The 22,446-nt window shown below is 42.1% G+C and overlaps 1 protein-coding gene across 3 annotated transcripts in view; it reads right to left on the reverse strand.

Moving 5' to 3' along the window:
• Positions 1 to 2,369: 2,369 nt before the first annotated feature.
• cadm1a (cell adhesion molecule 1a) overlaps positions 2,370 to 22,446 on the reverse strand; it is a 437,492-nt gene continuing 417,415 nt past the window's right edge. For all 3 annotated transcript variants that reach the window (XM_080214513.1, XM_080214514.1, XM_080214515.1), the window contains 2 exons: positions 8,810 to 8,938; positions 2,370 to 5,163 (listed from right to left, as the gene is read on the reverse strand). In XM_080214513.1, the coding sequence (XP_080070639.1) occupies positions 5,045 to 5,163; positions 8,810 to 8,938 (248 nt within the window). In that variant the 3' untranslated portion in view covers positions 2,370 to 5,044. The remainder of the gene's footprint in view (positions 5,164 to 8,809; positions 8,939 to 22,446) is intronic.

Below are 22,446 nucleotides of genomic sequence, written 5' to 3' on the forward strand. Positions count from 1 at the left end.
CGCAGAAAAGATTTACTAGGATGCTACCGGGACTTGATGGATTGAGTTATAAGGAGTGGCTGGATAGTACCTTTTTCCCCTGGAGCACAGGAGGCTGAGGGGTGACATTATAGAGATCTATAAAATAATGAGGGGCACAGATCAACTAGTCGACATCTTTTCCCAAAGGTAGGGGAATCTAAAACTAGTGGGCATAGGTTTAAGACGAGAGGTGAAAGATACAAAAAGGTCCAAAGGGACAATTCTTTCACACAGAGGGTGGTGAGCGTCTGGAACAAGCTGCCAGAAGTAATAGTAACGGCAAGTACAATTTTGTCTTTTAAAAAAACATTTATACTATTACATGGGTAAGATGGGTATAGAGGGATATGGGCCAAATGTGGACAATTGGGACGAGCTTAGTAGTACGGAAAAGGACGGCATGGACAAGTTGGGCCGAAGGGCCTGTTTCCATGCCGTAAATCTCTATGACTCTAAGAATGTCTTAAACTTTTAATATGTGATCTACTAATGTTAATTCAAAATCTAGGATAACTTATGCTCATTAAAGTTTAAAGTTGAAAGTTTATTTATTAAGGTCACAAGTAGGCTTACATTAACAGTGCAATGAAGCTAGTGTGAAAATCCTCTAGTCGCCACACCCCTACCACTGTTCAAGTACACAGAGGGAGAATTTTTAGCATGGCCAATGCGAGTAACCAACACGTCTTTCAGACTTTGGGAGGAAACCAAAGCACCCGAAGAAAATCCACACAAGACTCTGCACAGACAGTGACCTAAGTGCAGAATCGAACCCAGGTCCCTAGCACAGTGGGGCAGCAGTGCTAACCACTGTATAACCAACAATAGCAGTCTATGGTAGCAAGGAAGTACCAAATTATTATTCGAATGGCCTACCTGATTGTAATCTGTCCTGTTGCTATAGCTTGCCCCTTACCCAAATAAGAGGTCTCAATGAAACCACAAAAGGCGTCTAAAGTATTGTGCCCAACTTAAGCCCGTCCAATAGTCTTTGCCACAAATATCTTAGATTCAAAATAAAGAACAAAGTTTCGGAAACATTCAGCAGGTCTTGCAGCATTTGCACAGTGAGAAAAGAAGCTATATTTCAAGTTGAAAGTGACGCTTCATCAGAGTTGTTCTTCAGTTCTGAAGAAATGTCATATTTAACTCAAAACGTTAACTCTGCCTCTCTCCACAGATGCTGCCAGACCTGCTGAGTTTATTCAGTACTTTGTTTTTATTGCTGCCTGACTTATTTAATATTCCTAGCACTTTAGTTTTTATTTCTGATTTCCATCATCCATGGTATTATAATTCAAATTGTTGTTACTAAATTATCTTCAAAATGGAACTTTCAGCTTCAGGAAGAATAGGTCTGTGAAGAGCATCACACGATGTAGGGAGGACAGTGAGGACAATTCATGGAATTCCTACAGTGCAGAAGCAGGCCATTTGGCCCATTGAGCCTGCACCAACTCTCTAACAAAGCATCTTACCCAGGCCCTATCCCTTGTATTTACCCTGCTAATCCCCCTACACATATTAGCGTACTAAGGGGCAATTTAGTATAGCCAATCATCTAACCTGCATATCTTTTGGGAGAAAACTGGAGCACCCAGAGGAAACTCATGCAGACATGGGGAGAATGTGCAAATTCCACATGGTCACCCATTCAGAGGTGCTATACAAATGTAATTGCTGTTTTATTTCAGTAATTGTGAATAAATAACATTGATAAAGCTCAAACCCAAAAACAAGATTTATCGTAGAATGCTTACAGTGCAGAAGGAGCCCAATCAGCCCAATGAGTCTGCACTGACTCCAGCAGAGTGTCTTACCCAAACCTACACCCCACCCTACCCTACCCTGTAACCCAAAGCATTTATCCTGCAAATCCTCCCAACCGTGCTCATCTTTGGACACTAAGGGGTAATTTAGCATGGCCAATCCAATTAACTTGGACATCTTTGGATTGTGGGACAAAACCCACACAGGTATGGGGAGAATGTGCAAACTCCACAGTCACCCAGGCAGAGGTGCTATACAAATGTAACTTTAAAAGCCCATATTTTCATTTATGTGAAGCATTACCACTGTTCTGAAAGGGTTAAATGAATTCTTTTTTTAAAAAAAAAGCCTCAACAACTTCAACCTTGCCTAACAAGGAAAGATGGAGAAAATGAAAAGAGAGTGTTTCGTGACTACTTCACAAGATCACAATCTTCACAAACTGCGGCTAACTCAAATGACAGAGCTTCACCCTCAAGGTAGAAAAATGCTCCATCTCCCAGTAGACACCCCTCATCCTGATGACCGTAAGAAGAAGAAAATCGCAGACGGTAATTATACACCACAGAACCAGATCAGAAATTTGGAACATTTAACTTTTTTTTATTAAGAAGACAAGAACGCTTCAGTAGTTTTTGTATTTTTTTTCCTGTAAAAATGGCATACATGAACTGATACAAAAAAAATGGCGTGGGAACATATGAGAGATTCTATCAATACACAAAATTTGCCCATGTACACCAGAAATAAGAGATGGTCTAAGCAAACAGCTTTAGTGCCTAAAGATCAAACCTATTGGGCATATAAACATAGCAAGAATCTTCAACTTCATCAATGCTTCATTTTTATATAACCAATTTTGCACAATACTTGTTTCGCACGTGACAAAAAAACCCCAATTCATTTGAACTAACTCTATACAAAGTAATACATTTTACAATTAAAACAGTGCACTGCATTTGAGAGAGAGAGAAAAAAATAATAAAGAGGGTTCACACAAAAACATGTACAACTAAAACTCTGAATTTGCCACGTTTTGTTTTCAATGTGTGGGGGGCATATCTTTTGCATTCTGCCCGAGATGCAAATGCCTATCAGAACACATGTTCCTGAGACATGACAAATTTAATTTTATTTGACTCTTTTTCTTAAAAAAAAGGCCTACTTCAGTAACACGGCTAACACTATAATACAGTTCAAACTAAAGGAGTGGGGAAAAATGACAGCAAATGACTGTGAAACCATATTTAAAACAGCAACGAGACACAGTAAATCACTTTTTGAGTATGTCAGCACATTCCCTTCACTGCTTATGGTGACCCTTTATCTGATGCAATTGTACAGAGAACTGAGCGTTGGCTATCAAGTATATATTTCATAATACTTTAAAGCAGCTCAATTTTTTTGTCACTTTCTTGTAACTCAGTGAAGAGGCTCAATAAGAATCCTTTAAATTGTAAAGCACAACACTTTCCAATTATAATGTCCCTCTGTACCCAAATCCTTACTCCCTCGTTGATTCCTTGGTTAGCACAGGTTCCAGTAGAAAGACTGAGGCTAACTCACCCTCTCCATTCCTGCCCCGTTTTACTCCTAAAGGTATGATAGTGTTTCGCACTTTGTAACATCTGTCCCAAATAAATCTCAAAACAAAACCAAAACGTTAAAAATAAAAACTAAAATGAACACTCTTCAGGTAAAGCTATGTCACGTCGGAATTGGGCCACGTACCTTATTGGAAATCAGGAGAAGAGATTTTGCTTTCCATCAGTAAGTTAATATTCATTAACCTTTAACCCACAATTTAGCTCAACGGTTTAGGTGGTGATAATTTTAAACAACTGCCAAAAAGTTTTACCTTCATGCCAAAAACTGTGAAATGCCATTTTGAGAATATTTTCTTTAAAATTTTCAACTGAAAGCAATAACAAGATATTTCCAACAGAATCTGATCCCCTCTGCAAAAGGCTCAGAGAAGAAAAGGCTTATGCTAAACACAAAAAAAGGTAATATTTTAAGGCAGCTTTTCACACTTCTCTAAAGAGGCATAATCCCTTTTTTTTTGATGGCAGACATAGGATGAATAAAATGCAGGATACACACAGAACTTCCATTAAATACTACAGCGCCCTGTACAGTGTTTGATCAATTTTAATTAAATCTTTTAAATAGAATACAAATAGCATTATACAATGGCACAAGGACTAACCACTTGCATCACTGGCTTGATTAAAAAAAATACACTGCCCTTTAAAAAGAGATCTATGCACACAGTCCATGTAAGCAGTGGTTGTTCGGAAGAGGTTCTCGAATATAAACCATGCACGATGAACAAAAGGGATACGCCTTTTTAAACCATGCTAGTGTTTATGAGCCAAACTGTACTGTGTGAATCCAGACTTCAACATGTAACATTTAACTTTTGCTCCAGGCAGTTGCTTGCCTTGCCTCTTTTGGGGTCGTGGGTGGGTTGGGGTGGGGTGGGGTGGGGAGGGGGAAAGCCTTGCTGACAGGGAACCATGAATGTAGATAGCTTTCAAGTTTTTTTTTTGGCAAACAAATTAGTGAAGTAAGGCCAATTGGGAAAGACTGATGAGATCTTTTGAAACAAAGAGCTGGCTGGAACTAAGCTTGTTCGCACTGTGATAACTCAAAACTGTCCACTTGCTAAAAGGCACAGACCTCAGCTGTCAGGTCTGGTTAGGGTTGTTGTTGAAAGTCCTGTCAGTTGCCCAGAACACAGCCAGACAGTTTGAGGTATCCTACATCGCACAGTCTATATATAGAGAATGAAATTATAGAGTCGATCTCGCCACAAGAAGCCTCACTTGCAGAAAAAAGCTCGATCCGTGTCCCTCTGCGGTAAATTGAACTGCCGCACGGGCTCACCCCTCACAGACAGAGAGAGCGTGCGTTAACAACAGAAAAAAAAAATTACTTTTTCTTTTTAAGTGTAGAAATAAAAGTGAGCTTGTAAGTCCACGGAGCTTCCAAAATGGCAATTCAAAGGCTGGAGCGTTTGCAGGGAAAACAAGGCACGGAGTTTTCTGCAAATGAGAGAACTAAACTAAGTCCAAGCCTGGCTTGGCATTTACAGAGGTGTCAAACTGTGGAACTCACTGAACTCAATGAACACTTTTCCCCCACCCTAACCCCAAGTGTACATACTCGTCTCAATCATCATCACCACCACGCTAAAAACTCAACTGCACGTACGTCTACAGTTGGACACCTCAGTGTAACTATACTTTATTTAGATGAAGTACTCTTTCTTTTCATCGGAGTTATTCTGTCCACCCTCTGCATTGATAATGGCAGTGTCCGCATCTGCTGCATCATCAGCTCCTTTGGCTTCGTGTGTGAAATATGTACCTGCAAGAAACCACGAAGGCTTTTGTTAGCATCGCCATGATTCAAACCCTCAGCCCATCCAGACTCTCTCTCCCTGGCAATCGCAATTCTGCTTCGACTGCCCAAAACCCACAGAAAATGTGCCTGAAAAGTCCCCCGCACCCTTCTTAAAGAAATGGGTGTTACTGAAGGCATGTGAAATTAAACAATCGTTATGTGGTCCAAACTTGTACAGGTTAGGTGGATTAGCGATACTAAATTGCCCCTTAGAATCCAAAGATATGCAGGTTAGGTAAATTGACTATTAAAAATTGTCCCTTGATGTCCAAAGGTGTGCAGATTAGGTGGATTGGCAATACTAAATTGCCCTTTGTGTCCAAAGATGTCTAAGTTAGGTAAATTGGCCATGCGAAATGGTCCCTTGGTGTCCAAAGATGTGCAGATTAGGCGGATTGGCGATAATAAATTGTCCTTTAGTGTGTAAAGATGTCTAGGTTAGGTGAATTGGCCATGCAAAATTGCCCTTGGTGTCCAGGGATCTCTGAGTTAGGTGGATTAGCCATGCTGAATGCACGGAGACATGGGGATGGGGCGGGCGGTTAATTTCTTTCAGAGAGTCAGCACAGACTCGATGGGCTGATTGACCTCCTTCTACACCGTTGGGATCCTATGTACCTCTCCAAGATTGGAACAGGGAAGCCACATTTACCTTGTGTCTGGTCTATACCTGTGGCTTAAGAGAACCTGGTGATGCCACTGTTTGTCAGAAATGGGAAGATATTTCAGAAGTGTCTGAGAACAATAGCTAAAGGAATATTAAGTTAATAATCCAACAATATTTGAAGGTGCAGTCCAGTCACCAAGTTGCAGATCACTCCACTCATGGAGAGATAGGGGCAAATCGGTAAAGTAGAAATAAAGAGAAGGAAAGGAAGATAAAGTTGAGAGAAAACAAACAGAAACAGAGATGTTATATTTCTTTAAAAAATTACAGTCTGTCAGAATGGAGTTTACAGAACTTTTACTGTTACTTTTCAGGTTCAGAAAAGTTGAGTGATATTGTCGGAACAGCGCCAGGCTCCTGGCTTCAATTCCAGCCTTGGGTCACAGTCTATGCGATGTCTGCACGTTCTCCCCGTGTCTGTGTGGGTTTCTACCAGAATCTCCGGTTTCCAAAGATGTGTAGATTAGGGGGATTGCCCATGCTAAATTGCCCCTTAATGTCCAAAGATATGCAGATTGGGTGGAGTAGTAGGGTAAATGCTTTGGGTTATGGGGATAGGCGGGGTGTGGGTTTGGGTAAGATACTCTGTCGGAGAGTCAGTGCAGACTCAATAGACCAAATGGCCTCCTTCTGCACCGTAGTGATTCTATGATGTCTTGTTTTTGGGTATGAGCCCTAGCAACGATATTTATTCACAACTACTAAAATAAAGCAGCAATTTCTTAAAATTTACTGGGACATCACTGGCAGTCTGCCTCCTTTGAGGAGCTAATGACATATTGTCCAGTACCACAAATCACGGTACTTTCTCCATCAGCTGGGCGATTTCAACAATAATAACAGTATGAGAATTAAGAATTCCAATACTTTACCAGAAAATTCTGGGCCAATATCAGTAGTTCATGACGTACTTATCAGAAGGCTAACTCCAATAGTGCTATTCATTGTTGATAACTGGGAGGCTTGATTTGAGGGACAGTAAGTAACAGGCCTTAGTACAAGGATTTACATAAATGAACCAACAAAGGCTACATAACAAAGGAATAACTGTTCTCCTGTCTTATCGAGAAGGTAAAGAATGGCTGTAATTTAAGAAGTTACCCCGATAACAGCAATGAATGAAGAGGCAAATGCTTCAAATGTCTTCTTTTGATGATTCTTATCATGGGGTTGGATTTCATTTTGGAGAGGCGATAGCCTAGTGGTATTATCGCTAGACTATTAATCCAGAAACTCAGCTAATGTTCTGGAGACCTGGGTTCAAATCCCACCATGGCAGATGGTGGAATTTAAATTCAATAAAAAATATCTGGGGATTAAGAATGAAGATGAAACCACCGTTAGGGAAAACCCACCTGGTTCACAAATGTCCTTTAGGGAAGGGAACCTGCCGTCCTTATTTGGTCTGGTCTACATGTGAAGAGCTACAGCAACGTGACTGACTCTCAACTGCCCTCTGTCAAGGGCGACCAGGGATAGGCAGTAAATGCTGGTCAGCCACCAACACCCATATTCCAGGAATGAATAAAAAATATATAACTGTTTGAATTCCATCACTGGCTGAGTGAAATGGAATTATAACACTGTATGGACTTTGTTACTTAGCCACTTCCCTGTGCTTTGTGACATAGACTGAAGCAGTGTCAAGGACATGATAATAGCTGGGAAACTACCTCTATAAGGTTAGGAGCTTCTCATTTGCCTACCCCAAGTAGGTGATATATTTTAAAGGGGGAAAGAGGAGATTTAAAACAAACGTCACTGCTGGTATGGGTGTTGCTGAAATGTGCCAGTTTATGGTTACTACACATTGGGCCGTCGTGCTGTTGTGTGTGCAGCAATATGTGAAGAGGCAAATACTGCAAATGCCTTCTTTTGATGGTGCTTATCAAGGGATTTGATTTCATTTTAAGGTTAGCAAAGCAAACGTGAGCCAACAGGCCATGTCTCTGCTGCTCCTCATGTCACCTCCATGGCATTCCGCACATGCTCAGAAGAAATATGCCAAAAGGATCTCACAGTTAACCTGACTTTCTGGTGCACCAAGTGGTAACATTACATTTGTTTCAAATGGCCAATATCTACATTATTATGGTGCTTGGAACAACAGCTTTTTACAAATTCTGGCAGAGCTGCAACAGGTTTGGCTTTGCAGCATTCAAAAAGAAAGTTGTCTTCAAGCAAAGCACTAAATTCTGAAGATCAGGAGGACATTTTACTTGGACCTGGAACCAAAATACGGTCTAATGGGAGGGACAGGCGCCTTCTGCTAATGTTACAGGAATTATGGTCATCACTGTCTTGAGGTTTGTGTATGCGTGCGCAAGCATGCGGTGTGAGTGTGTACACATGGGGCTGTGCGGCATGTGTGTGCATGTGGAGTGTGCGTGCGCATGTGGCTACTGTGTAATGTGTGTATAGTGTGATAAGTGTATGTAGTGTGTTGCATGTAGCATGTGTGTGTTGCATGTAGCGTGTGTGTGTTGCATGTAGCATGTGTGTGTTGCATGTAGCATGTGTGTGTTGTGTGTAGTGTGCATGTGGGGCACATGTGGTGAGGGCAGAGGGGTGAGATGGCATGGATAAGAGGTGAAGTGCCTTGTTTGGCTCTGCCACAAATAATTGCACTGGATAAAAAAGGGGGAGCTGGGGGTGGGAGGAAGAGTGCTGTTAGGCACCATTTTCCCACTACTGCTACGATCCAACCCAAATTGAGACAGGGTAGTCGAGGAAAATCCAGGGTACTTTAACGTTAGAATAAGCAGGTACTGTGAAGAAAGTGGATTTAATTCACACTGACACATTGAACAGAATTTAGATGCACTCTGCTATCCAGATTTTGCAAGCCATAAGGAACAATGCAACGCAGTTGAGAACATTGACTGCGTTTCATTGTAAGTGGTTTGAGGATGGCGGTTACAGAAGGCCTCCTTCGGGGCTTACCTTTGTGTCTCGCAAAGTATCGGCCAAGTACAATCAGCAGGCACAGAATGGCAAATACAACCACAGCAACCACTCCCCCGATGACGGCATGGTCTACAGACCTTGGAACTTCTGTGCCTGCTCTCGAGTCTGTCAGATCGAAAGCAAGAAGCCTTTGTCAGAAACATTTTTATATTGACTTAAATTAATTGACTGGGACTCAGCAAACGAGACATTCAAAAATAACATTTCCTGCCACAGATCCCTTAAGAACAAGGTAGTACATCAAGAAGCAAATACGCTTTCAAACCACCACCCCTCCCCCCCGCATCTTTGCTGCAGAATGATTTATCCTTTAGAATTACACTACAGCTTTTAAACATTCCCGTGCTGCTACAAATTGGCATGTTACAGCCTTTCTCTTTTTTATTGCTTTAGTTTGTCAAATGCTGGTGAATAATTTTACACAGGCTAAAGCAAAGAAACTAAATGCGCTCGAATCATTGATGAATATTAACAGCAGGTGACTAGAACAGAGCCAAACATCATCAACAGATATAATAACACATGCATTTAACTGCTGGGCATCTGTCAGTGGGTTCTGAGGAATGGCTGCTGCTGTTGTTCATTAACAAGCAATAAGGGCATGAAATATGAGCAAGTTGATGCAGCAAGTTAGTGAGATTCCACTCGGTGTTATCACGAATATTCCAGTAAGGTGCAATAAAAGGGAAAGTGTGATTTTTAGACCGTGACAATTTGAATTGCCAAAAAGTACCTCTGGGTACATTGAAAAAGGTATCGGCCAGAATTCCCTGACGTCTTAGGGCCTGCCAACGTTGCCAGCTGAGAACGGGGAACTCAGAGCTCAGCCAAATCTCCATTCACTGCAGTGGGGCTGGAGAATTCCCAGCCACGGGCGGGGCTGGAGAATGGCAGCCATGATTCCTCCCAGCTGGTTGTGGCTGACAGAGTCCTGGAACAGTTGAATAAATTACTGCCGATTATCAATAGGATCAATTTGAGGTGGTGAATTAAGACGACCGGCATTGAGTCCTAGTAATATTATGTTAAGTCAGGCCGGTAATAGTACTGCAACAGATACAACACGGGGGGTGGGAATGCGAGCAAGCAAAAGCTTTTTCAAGTCACAGAATGCTTTCTTTCCAACCCAAATGATGAAAAGTAGGAATAAAAACAATATAAAGTATTGCACCATCCAGAAGATTTACTATCTTTGAAAACATACTGGTAAAGCTCAGATAAAATATTCCAACTTTTAAATCATTTTTAGTTCATACCTAGTAAGCTGTCACCTAAATCTCTCAGTGTGTAATCGTACTTGGTCAATAAATCTGTCTTGATCCCAGTGCTGAAGGGAGTGATAGATATTAATTTAACCCATATATAAAATGTGCAAGTATTCATCAGTTAATTTTAAGGAAGATTTATATTGATCTCCCTGAAGATAACAGAAAATCCTTTCAAGGCTGACTACTGTGTATAATAATGTTGGAAGTTTATTGATCAGGTGTAGAGAACTGTGACAACTAAAGGTGATGCTGCAGCTCAGCGAAGAGGACATCTGATTCATCACTTTCCTGTTGAATTTATACCTTCTATGGTCTATCAATTTACCGTCTAAATTAATGGTAATTGATTTCAGCGTACTAACCTTTAGCCTCCTGGAAATTCTTTCAAATAGTTGCTCAAAGCCATATGTATCAGGCCAAGGGTTAAAATGTAATTTGAAAAGAAAGCCAGCAAATATATTTGGTTTACAAAATGAGGGGAGTTCCTGGTTTTGTATAAAAATGATTGTTATAGACTTGGTCAGAGGTTGGATTCCTGATATTTGGAACATTAAGCAAATGGCTGCCAAAATCCTGTTAAATATAATGACTAGACAAAAAATTCTACAATGGGTTCAGAGTCAAATTTCCATCTCAATTTGACAAAACATTTACCTTCCAGAACCCATGCCAGAAAAAAAAAGTGCCCTACATACAAATCTCACTCATTTATACAGTTCCTCTGGCCTCTGCGTCAGTCACTTGTATAGTTCCTGGCTTGGGCATTAGCTAATGGAGTTTCCATGGTGGGAAAAGGGAGCAGAGGTCAGAGTAGCAACTTTGCTCGTCAGATTTTTTAATTGTAGCAAAGTTGCTTTGAATGAGAGATTCTAGATTCAAGTTCATTATGTACTTCAGTACGTGATCTAGGCAAAGAATTCAGTGCAGCACTGAAGGTTGTTGTGGATTGTCACAAGTGCCATATTTTTTCATGAAGCATTAAAACTCCCTTGCATGTTCAGGCAGATGCATCCCTTGGTGCTGTCCAAAGAGCATTGGATAATCTCTTGGTGTCCCAGATGGATCCCTCAGCCAACATCACCAAGAACCAATTAACTGGTCATCTGTCTCATTTGTGGTTGATGGCTCTTTACTGTAAATAGACAACTTCAAAAAGGTATCTCACTGGCCTCAAATGCTTTGGGACAATCTGTAAGAGGAAATGCACCATGCAAAATGCAAGTTCTTCTCCAGCCACAACATGAAGCCTCAGAGAATGGGTGAAGTCAGAGACCATCCTAAGCCAAGGGATTGCAGAAGAATAGCATGGAAGGTGCGGAAAGTCAGAGATTAGATAGGTTCTTGATTGGCAAGGGGATCGAAGGTTATGGGGAAAAAACGGGAGAGTGGGTCTGAGAAACATATCAGCCATCATTGAATGGCGGAGCCAATGCGATGGGCCAAATGGCTAACTCTGCTTCTATATCTTACGGTCTAATGGAAAAATGCACAGAGGAAAGGATATCTACATATTCCAAGGTACTCAGACTTCCTGTAACTGCACACCCTAAATCAGAAGATAGATATTCTGCCAGATCATTCATACTTTCAAATGGCATATTGCTATTGCAAGTTCAAGGAATATAATTGTAAAAGTAGTTTTACAACCTTCCTTGGATCATAAGGTAGGATATACTGCTCCAAATCTAATCAGAGATCAAATCTCAAGTTTTCACTTCAAGCCTTAACCACTTGATATACCAATGATAGACCAAAATGCGTGTTAATGACTGGTGCTGCTTTTCTGATTACATGGTTGGGTAATGCAATAATACCCTTCCAACTATATCTTCTCTCATGGGTCACTATCTTAACCCTCAAATTGATAAGTCAAGGCTGCAACTCATCAACGTTCATGTAATTCAGATGTTTGTGATGAAGTATATATGAAAGTATGTTTTAATTGGCGGGTTTTTTTTGGTGGGGGTAGGTGGCATATATATTGCAATTCTCCCAGACGGTAAAACTGACATCCCACTCTACATGTTCTATCAATTTCATTAATGTAACAGGAGTTATGTGAGAATATCTTAGTCAGAAAATACTTTTAATTTGGAGTGCGATGAAGATCACCCCAAACCTCAGCACGAACATAAGGTTCCTGAGCCCCATGACTGACCGATCTTCTGCCACAGTTCAATGTTTCTTCTCTTCCTCCCCATATCCCTTGGAGAATAAAAAAGCTACCTCCCGAGTCTTGAATATACTCAATGATGGAGCAACCACAGCCTCCTCAGGTACAGAACTCCAAAGAGGCACAACATTTTACGTGAAGAAATTTCTTCTCAGTCCTAAATATCCACTGCTTCCCCCAAGACTCCGCCTCTGTGTTACAGAATCCTCTGCCACAGGAAACAGCCTCTCAGTATTGACCTTAACAAGCCCCTTCCACGCGTGCTTCAATTAGCTTGCCTCTTATTCTTCTAAACCCGAGAGACTAAGGGCGGAATGTTCTCGTCCCACCCACCACGGGAATCCTAGCGGGCTGGACAGCACCATGCAAAGATCTGTTGACCTTGGACTGGATTTTCCAGTCATGGGATGAACGTGGACAGAAAATCCCACCGTAAATGTCTAAATTACTCAGCCTTTCTTTATAGGTAAAGGGCAAAGTTGCCATAGTCCCAGATGACCATAGGCTGCTCTCCCTTTTGATGGGGAGAGCTTACTGGTGGTGATTTAACCTGAGGATCACCAGACCTCAGGCGAGGAGGCAAGGTTGAGAAGGCAGGGCCTTTGTTAATAACCTCAGCTGGTGCAGGAATCAAAACCACACTGTTTGCATAATTAACCAGCCATCCAGCCAACTGAGTTAACCCAACCCTTTCATTATAGGGCACATCACACCTCCTAGGAATGAATGTAGTGAACCTTTGGTGCACCACTTCCTAGGCAAGTATATCATTCATTAGATATAGAGACCAAAACTGTAATTCTTCTGGTATGGTCTCACCAAAGTCTCATAGCAAAACTTCCTTGTTTTTGGACACCGGTCCTCTTGAAAAAAAATGCGTCATTTGCCTTCCTCATTGCTTGTTCTACCCACATGTTCACTTCTGGTGTTCCACATACCGTGTACGAATACAGCCAAGTTTCTCCGGCTGTCAACATTTACAAGTTTTGCACCTGACCAGCACGTCTTTCAGAACAAGTTTAAAATTCATGGATAAACGTTATGCAGCATAGCACTGCTATATGAGTGATGAGGCTCTAAAGTTTGATTGCTGGTCTGGGCTGACATAGTTGAACACTAGCCCAGAGTATCCAGAATTATATCTGACTTTAACAAACTCAGACTGAGTGGTGAGTCCTGGTGGGGTTTTTTTTTGAGGGGGGTGGTGGTTGTATGTATGATACAAGGGGTAATAAGATTGTTCGATGTGACTGAGGGTTACACGGCGAATTCCAGGTCAGGCTCAGCACTCCAGCTTAAACACTCGGCCAACATTCACTGACTAGCTTCACACCAAAAAAGGAAGGCATCTTGATGAGCTGGTAGGTAGCAATCAGCTATCTCCTCGTTCCCTGTCACAGGAGAGGCAATGGCCTAGTAGTATTATCGTTGGACTCTTAATCCAGAAACTCAGCTAATATTCTGGAGACCCGGGTTCAAATCCCGTCATGGCAAGTGGTGGTATTTGAATACAATAAAAAAAATCTGGAACTAAGAATCTACTGATGACCGTGAAACCATTGCTGGAAAAACCCATCTGGGTTCCCTAATGTCCTTTAGGGAAGGAAATCTGCAGTCCTGATCTGGTTTTCATGTGACTCCAGAGCCACAGCAATGTGGTTGACTCTCAACTGCCCTTGGACAACAAGGGATGAACAACAAATGCTGGCCAGCCAGCGACACATGAATGAATTTTTTTTTAAGAAAGCAGCCTATTCTGGGGCATTAGTCCTTGTTCTCTCCTGGAAGAGGGAATGGCCCAAATCCATAATAATCCAAACCACCGCTCCGCCAGGATTGCTAACCGAAAGATAAACTGATGAGTGACAAGTGAGCATGGTCATCCAACCTTCTAATCCAGGTTGCAGTATTTAATCGGGCAGCATGGTAGCACAGTGGTTAGCACTGCTGTTTCACAGCACCAGGGACCCGGGATTGATTCCTGGCTTGGGTCACACTGTGTGTGGAGTTTGCACGTTCTCCCCGTATCTATGTGGGTTTCCTCCGGTTTCCTCCCACATTCTGAAAGACATGCTGGTCAGGTGCATTGACCCGAACAGGCACCGGACTATGGCAACTAGGGGAATTTCACAGTAACTTCATTGCAGTGTTAATGTCAGCCTTCCTTGTGACTAATAAATAAACTTTAATCTTCAAAGGATACCATAATGTACTGACAGCATAAAACTTGCCACTTGCTGGCAGAAAGCAAACATACCCACAGAATAAAGCTCCCCATAAATGACATTCACTTTGTAGCACTAATGATTAAAAAGATGCACTACAGTTGAGGTCTGGAGTCCCTTCTTGGGGCAGAGTTGGTTTTAGAAGCTTTGTGCCCTCACTTTCTCTGGAACCTTCTGTGAGTTACTGCTTTTACTTTCTCTAGCAGCTGAATAAACATAAAACTGAACATTTCTGTGAATGGAACTCTAACCTTGAAAACAAACATCCTTCAAAACACTTCTGCAGACCTACAAATATATCATCTAGAGTCTTCTTGCAGAATGGGCCATTCCAGAATCAAACACAGTTCGGTATCTAGACACCAGTTTCTTCAAGATTAAATCTGTTGCACAATTCCTGGTTTAGCTTTGGGCTCCCCTAGCTAACATTCAAACATCTTCTCTGACTTAACAACATTACATGATAAAATACTACACTCCTACATGTGGCTTGCTTTCCCTCCGTTAAAACATATCCCCCTGCAAACAAATTGCTTTGCCACCCGAATGCTGTCCCTAGAATTCGCGTTAACATCGTTCAAAGTGACAAAATCGTGACGCAGGTTTTGGAATGAAGTACGCTTCTTATTTTTTTTAAAAGAGGAGAGACACAGATTGAGTTTCTGCCTTCTTTGTTATTATTTGTTTGTTTATAAATCAATAGAAACATTCAATAAAGTTGCAGACTGCAAAACTAAAAATGACATTTAATTTGTATTCCATGAACTCCATGCATTTATTTAAATAGGATTGTTAATTTCAATTTAGCACATGAAGTCCAAGTAAATCACTCCTCTCTGTGACAGGAGGGACAAATTAATTTAATCTTTCATATACTCAATGTATTTTGAATTTTTGTTTCAATAGAAACATAGAATCCCTACAGTACTGAAGGAGGCCATTCATCCCATTGCATGGACCACAATCCCACCCAGGACATATTCGCGTCACCCCACATATTTACCCTCCTAATCCCCGACACACTAGGGTCAATTTAGCATAGCCAATCAACCTAACCCGCACATCGTTGGACTGTGGGAGGAAATTGGAGCCCCCCCCCAACCACCGGGAAGAAACCCATGCAGACATGGGGAGAACATGCAAACTCCATACAGACAGAGACCCAAGGTCGGAATTGAACCGAGATCCCTGGTGCTGAGAGGCAGCAGTGCTAACCACTGTGCCACCATGCCGCCCCAATAGAAAAGCATGAAGATTAAGTGGGTAACTCTGATCTGATGCTAGTATAAAGTAAGTGCATTAACAGATGGAACACCTTGGAGGTGTAATACTCTGTTTGAAGGCATTGCCTGGAATGAAGCATCTGGAATAACTCCTGAACAACAACAATAAATATTTACATGGTGCTTTTAATGCAACAAAATTTGGATGGCGTCCTGGATGACCTCAAGTTAGAATCATAGAATCCCTACAGTGCAGAACGAGGCTATTCAGCCCATTGAGACTGCACTGACTCTCTGACAGAATATCTTACCCAGGCCCATGCCCTATCCCTGTAATCACACATATTTACCCCACTAATCCCCCAGCCTACACGTTTTGGGGCACCAAGGGACAATTTAGCATGGCCATTCCACCTAACCTGCACCAAGTCCCTACAGTGCAGAAAGAGATCATTCGGCCCAACGAGTCTTATTTGACTCTCTCTGACAGAGTATCTAATTCAGGCCCTTTCCTCACCCTTTCCCCATAATCTCACATTTCCATGGCTAATCCCCCTAATTTACACATCTTGGGACACTAAGAGGCAATTTAGCACAGCCAATCCACCTAACCTGCACATCTTTGGACTGTGGGAGGAAACCAGAGTACCCGGAGGAAACCCACACAGACATGAGGAGAATGTGCAAACTCCATACAGAAAGTCATCCAAGACTAGAATTGAACCTGGTCTCTGGTGTTGTGAGGCAGCAGTGCTAATCACTATGCCACCAAGGGGGATAGCACACGCGTGAGCAGCTAGGAGCATATTGCAATAGTAGGTAGCAGGGGTTTCAGCAACATTGAGCTGAGACAGAGCAAAGTCAGGCGGTGTTACAGAGGTGGAAATAGGTGGATGACACGCATACGAGATTAGAAGTTCCTCTCATGATCAAATGTATCATCAAGGTTATGAATACTGACTTAATGTCAGACTGTTGCCCTGGAGAGGGACAGCGTCAACAGCTATGGAGTTTGGAGAGGGGACCGTAAACAATGGCTTCAGTCTTCTCAATATTTAATTCAAGGAAGTCTCTGCTCATCAGTTAGTGGATGTTAGGCAGGCAGTTAGATAGTGCAGTGACTGTGGAGGAATCAAGAGAGGTGGTGTGTGAGATAGATACGTTGTCAGCACGTATATGGAAACTATTGCCTTGGCTACCAAGGGACAGCATGTAGATGAGACACTGGGCATGGGGAGGAGCCAAAGACCGATCCTTGGGGACATCAGAGGTAATAGCGTGAGACCAGGAAAAGAAGCTATTGTAACTGCCTATGTTTAGATAGCTAAGAATGGAACCATGTGAGAGCAGTGTCTTTCAACTGACCAACAGCTGAAGGAGGATGGTGCGATCAACCATGTCAAAGATTGCAGGCAGATGGAGATGGGTGAGGAGGGAAAGTTTACCTTTGTCACATTCACATAGGATGTCATTTTACCTTTCTATGAACCGTGACAGTGGTGGAAATCTGACTGCAGGGATTCAAACATGGAGTGCTGAGAAGAGTGGAACAGATTCCAAAGACGTACAGGTTAGGTGGATTGGCCATGCTAATTTGCCCCTTGGTGTCAAGGAGCCTAGCTAGGGTGGCCTCCTTCTGCATTGTAGGAGCCTATGACTCAGATTTAGTACCTTTACTGACCTCAGGAAGCGTGTACAAGTAATAATTCATACCCTCCAAATTGAGAAAAGTGCCAGCAAACAATTGTTGCAACTGTTTATCCCCTGTGGATAATTCAAAGTTTCAGGATGGGTGGGAGGCTGGACTGATAGGTGGAGGTTAGTCTTTCCTTGGCTTTATAATTAAGATAGTAAGAAGTCTCAGAACACCAGGTTAAAGTCCAACAAGTTTATTTGGTAGCAAAAGCTACCAACTTTCAGAGCGCTGCCCCTTTGTCTTACCTGACGAAGGGGCAGTGCTCTGAAAGCTAGTGGCTTTTGCTACCAAATAAACCTGTTGGACTTTAACCTGGTGTTGTGAAATCTCTTACTGTGTTTACCCCAGTCCATTGCCAGCATCTCCACTTTAAGATTATGAAGCAGGCTAACTTTGTAAAATGCAGCAGGAATCCAGAATCCCCATCTTTTTCTTCTTTATTGCTACAAAACAGGAGAACACTATGGACGCAAAGCTATGCCAGCACAAGAAGAATAACTGAAAGGGCTCCATCAAAGACAAGCCTTGATTCAGTGCTTTTGGGGCCAGAATGGGTGGAGGAGATGGGGTTGTGGTGCCAGGGTTGAGCTGGGAAGATGGTATATTCTGGGCTGTTCAAACCTCTCTGAGGGCACTTGCCTTTTTTTGGATTAGACATGTTGGAAGGGTTAGTTGGAAGCAGCCAAGAAGCCTCCTTGAGTGATATGACACTCCACTTTAACATCATCATCAGTAACCCAGACTAACTTCTATCAACTTGCAAGTCAAGGAAAGCGCAATGTCTTGGTCACAACTAGGACCGAGATCAGCAAATCAACAATTGATGATCCGAGTCAGCTCAGCTCCACATCACGTGGTGGTGCAGTTACCCACGGTAACAGTTACCGTGGGTAACTGCAGCACATCATAGGAGCAGCTGCAACAAACCTTAGACAATTTAATTTTCACAGCATAATTTTTTTTTGAGATGTTTTATCATGTTTCTAGTTCTTGCTTTTGGCTTTTCATCCTTTGCTTTATCTTGCAATAGAGACCTACTGCAGGAAGAATGGATCTTCCTTTTTACCCGCAAGTTTTCCTCACATTCCTCCTTCTAAATAACATACAATTCCTTTTTAAATTCAGATTTTATATATCATTGGACGCCTTTTCCGGTTTCTAACTTCCTTTTCATATTTCCTCTGTCCCAATGCCATAAGTGTTTCCTGAGAATACTTTCTAATCTTCATTCACTTTTTCTCCAAGGATTCCATTCTATCTTCCTAACCTGCATGTCTTCACGTCATTTGTGGGCAACCTTTGTTGGCATTGATCCATCCTATTCTTCCTAGGTGTCTTCAAGAGCATGCTGGAGATAATTATTTCAAGTCAAGGTTCTTTCAGGATCTTAACGTCTGCTTTAGTTGTACTGGTATCACAGACTAATAGTCACATTTTGTCAACAATTAAATGGGTCGCGCCAGTTATACCGGGCATGACCAGCTGAGATGGTGGCCCTGATAATGAACACTTTTCAATGGAAACAATCTAAAGATTGGTCATGAAGATTTCAAGTGATGGGGCTGTGGCTATTTCCTTTGGGAGCTTATTTCATTGTGGGATTGTCTTTGCGAAGAAGCAGAGAAACTAGAAGCAGGAGTAGGATATTCAGCCTTTCGATCCTGCTCCGCCTTTCATTCGGCTGAGTATCAAATTCAATATCCTGATTCTCCCCCATATCTCTTGATCCCTTTAGCCCCAAGAGCTGCATCCATTTTTTTCTTGAAATCAGACAAAGAAACCTTACCATCGCACTGTTTTGGAAACAAATAGTCTTTGTAGTTTATGGGGATGGCTACCTCATGTCTTGCCATTGCCAGAGGTCTCCAGGTACTTGCTGCTGTCAATTCCATATTTTATAGAATATAGTCATTCTATTTTACTCCCTCTTAATTGTTGTGATTCCATTCCAAATCTTTGACTGAGGATGTGACACTGGTGTACGTTCTCAAATGTACTGATTTGCACAGAAACCTCTCTCTAGAAGGATCTTACACACAATTTGCATTCTCCAGGATTTGGACGAACAAAATGTTTGGAAACCTGATATTGTTATTGCAATGCCAAAAGATTCAACCAAAATTCATAGAATCCTAGAACACTGCAGTGCAAAAGGAGACCATTCGGCTCATCGAGCCTGCACTGACAGCAATCCCACTCGGGCCCTAACCCCTTAACCCCACGTATTCACTCTGCTAATCCCCCTGGCACTAAGGGGCAATTTAGCATGGCAAGTCAAGCTAACCTGCACATCTTCTGACGGGGGGAGGAAATCGGAGCATCTGGAAGAAACCCACGCAGACATGGGGAGAACGTGCAAACTCCACGCTGTCGCACAAGGCTGGGAATCGAACCCAGATCCCTGGCTGTGAGGCAGAAATGTTAACCACTATGCCATCCTATTGTATTTCAATATTGTACTTGGAAAAACTCCAGAAACCCCAACTGCTGCATACGTCAAGGGTGTTACAAACATAGAAGAGCACATTCAGAATCACTCAAGCGCTTATTTTCTCTATTTGTTTATTTTAGTATAAATCCTGTTTTGTATTCATTATTCTTAGTTAATTATAGGAAGCAGATACGCCCAGAAATAAGGTTTTTCACAAGTTTAGAAGATCCATGGCGTGCCAGTGCATCATTGGCAATCCATCCCTAGTGATTTACATTTTTCAATCTGCATCTATTGTTACGCAGAACACATTCATGTTAATATATTAGTGGGTAATAATTATTATAAAGATGTAACTTCAGAGTCACATAAATTTGACTCCGATCAAAAAGATACAACTAAACGGGTGACCGAGATCAACTCTTGGCAAATGTCGAAAGTTCACTGAATGAAGAGAAATGACAATTTATTTAAAGAACCAATTAGGTGTATTGATAATTGAACTTCAAGATTATAGAGGGGACTTTCGCTTCAAGATGTGTGTTCCATTTCAATCCTAATACAGTTTTGTATGACCAACTTTCATTTCCACTGCCCGGCCTGATGCCATTGGTACTGCATTGGAAGTTTAAATGCCACATTCTCAAGTGGTGGGATGCAGAGACATGCCTCGTCATCCTGAACACACTTACACTGAAGGCCAAGTGCTTTCTAAGACTCCTTCTGAACAAGACTACTGCTCTTTGGTTTCTCAAGTCCACTCCACGTATGACTAATTAATCATGCACATCTCCCTCTTTCACCCTGCCTTCCAAATCCACTTACTTTTAATCCCTTAAACTGATTGTCATAACTCACTTATTTATGAGAATTTTGCCCAGGCTGGTAAAATGAGGAGAGATTGGAAAAGTTGGGAACAAAGAAGGCTGAGGGCTGGAGGCAAAGTACTGTGGGTGCTGGAATCTGAAACAAAAACAGAAAATGCTGGAAAAAATAGCCTCGATGACTCTTTGTCACTCTGACGAGCGGTTATCCAGACGTGAAACGTTGGCTCTATTTTCTCTTCACAGTCTGACCTGTTGAATTTTTCCAACATTTTCTGTTCCGGCTGAGGGGTGACTTGATGGGGGTGCACAAAATTACGAGGGTAAGAGATAGAGTGGAGAGGATAAAACTGTTTCCCTTGGTGGGGAACTCCATAATCAGGGGACATAGATTCAAGATAGAGGGAACATGAGGAAGAGCATTGGTACACTGAGGGTGGTGGGGTGTCTGGAATTCACTGCCCAAGTTTGTGGTGGTGGCAGAGATCCTAAACTCTTTAAAGAAGCACCTAGATCTACACCTTAAGCGCTGTGAGCGACAGCGCCATGGGCTGGGTGCAGGAAGGTGGAATTAGCAAGGGCTCCTGAGGTGTCCTCCGGCTGGAGTGGACAAGATGAGCCTCCTTTCTGTGCTGTGAGGTTTGTATAGTGGGGGAAGAAATTAAGGTTTTTGGGGTGGCAGAAATCAAACTTCTGGCAGGGAATGAGGTTGGTATTTGAGAGGTAGACTCACCCCTTGGGTTGTCTCTTACATGCAGCTTGAGAGAGCTATCTATCTTCAGCGGCAGGGTAAGAGCATTTAGTTTCTTGGCCTGAAATGGTGCATGAGCACCTGAGTGAATAGATAACACACAGAGAGAATCTCATCCTGTTTCTCCATGTGCGCAGTTGGAGATAGGAAACTATGTAACGGAGCAGAAATCATTCAAATCATTAAAACAAAACCTTTGGTACCCCTTGTGGCACATTTGAATAGATATTCCCCGCACTCAAAAGCTTTGCAGCATGATTAAATGACTTTTTTTTGAAAAAAGTAACGCGAAATTTCACTTTGGTGAAATACAATTCATCACACTAAAATTATCTTTAATTTCAGCAATTCACACAACATTGTTGCTAATAAATACCACCGCAACTTGAGCAGAACGTTTCCTGACAGTACTAACAGCTATTTCTATTATTGCTTTCTTCAGGGAACCTAATGAAATTAGGGAGATAACAGTCCTCTCCCTTATAAGGCAGATTTACGCTTCACACCCAGGCATCTGCCTGGCCTCCTGACTCCTAATCCACTGCTACTATACGCAAGAGACTTGCTACAGAATATTAACATGTGCTCACACTATTCTGAAGTATTTTGGCTTTTGTGCTCAATGACTTTGGGGGGTGGAGAGGGGAGGGATAAAGTGAGATCCTCAGAGGTGCTATCATCTTGAATGCAAATAATTTTCACAGGCAGACAGTATGAACTGAATTTAATTTCACGCAAGTCTTATTTACTTTCACATCGCTTATGGACTTTTTGCCCTGTCTTTCTACTCTAAAGGTAATGAACTCTACTGAGACTGGCATGGTGGCACAGTGGTTAACACTGCTGCCTCCCAGCACCAGGGACCTGGGTTCAATTCCAGTCTCAGGTCTGTCTGGAGTTTACACATTCTCCCCGTGTCTGTCTGGGTTTCCTCCGGGTGTTCTGGTTTCCTCCCACACTCCAAAGATGTGCAGATTAGGTGGATTGAATCACAGGATCCTACAGTGCAGAAGGAGGCCATT

This window comes from Carcharhinus amblyrhynchos, chromosome 29, assembly GCF_965287045.1.
Source record: "Carcharhinus amblyrhynchos chromosome 29, sCarAmb.v2.hapA, whole genome shotgun sequence".
NCBI lineage: Eukaryota > Metazoa > Chordata > Chondrichthyes > Carcharhiniformes > Carcharhinidae > Carcharhinus > Carcharhinus amblyrhynchos.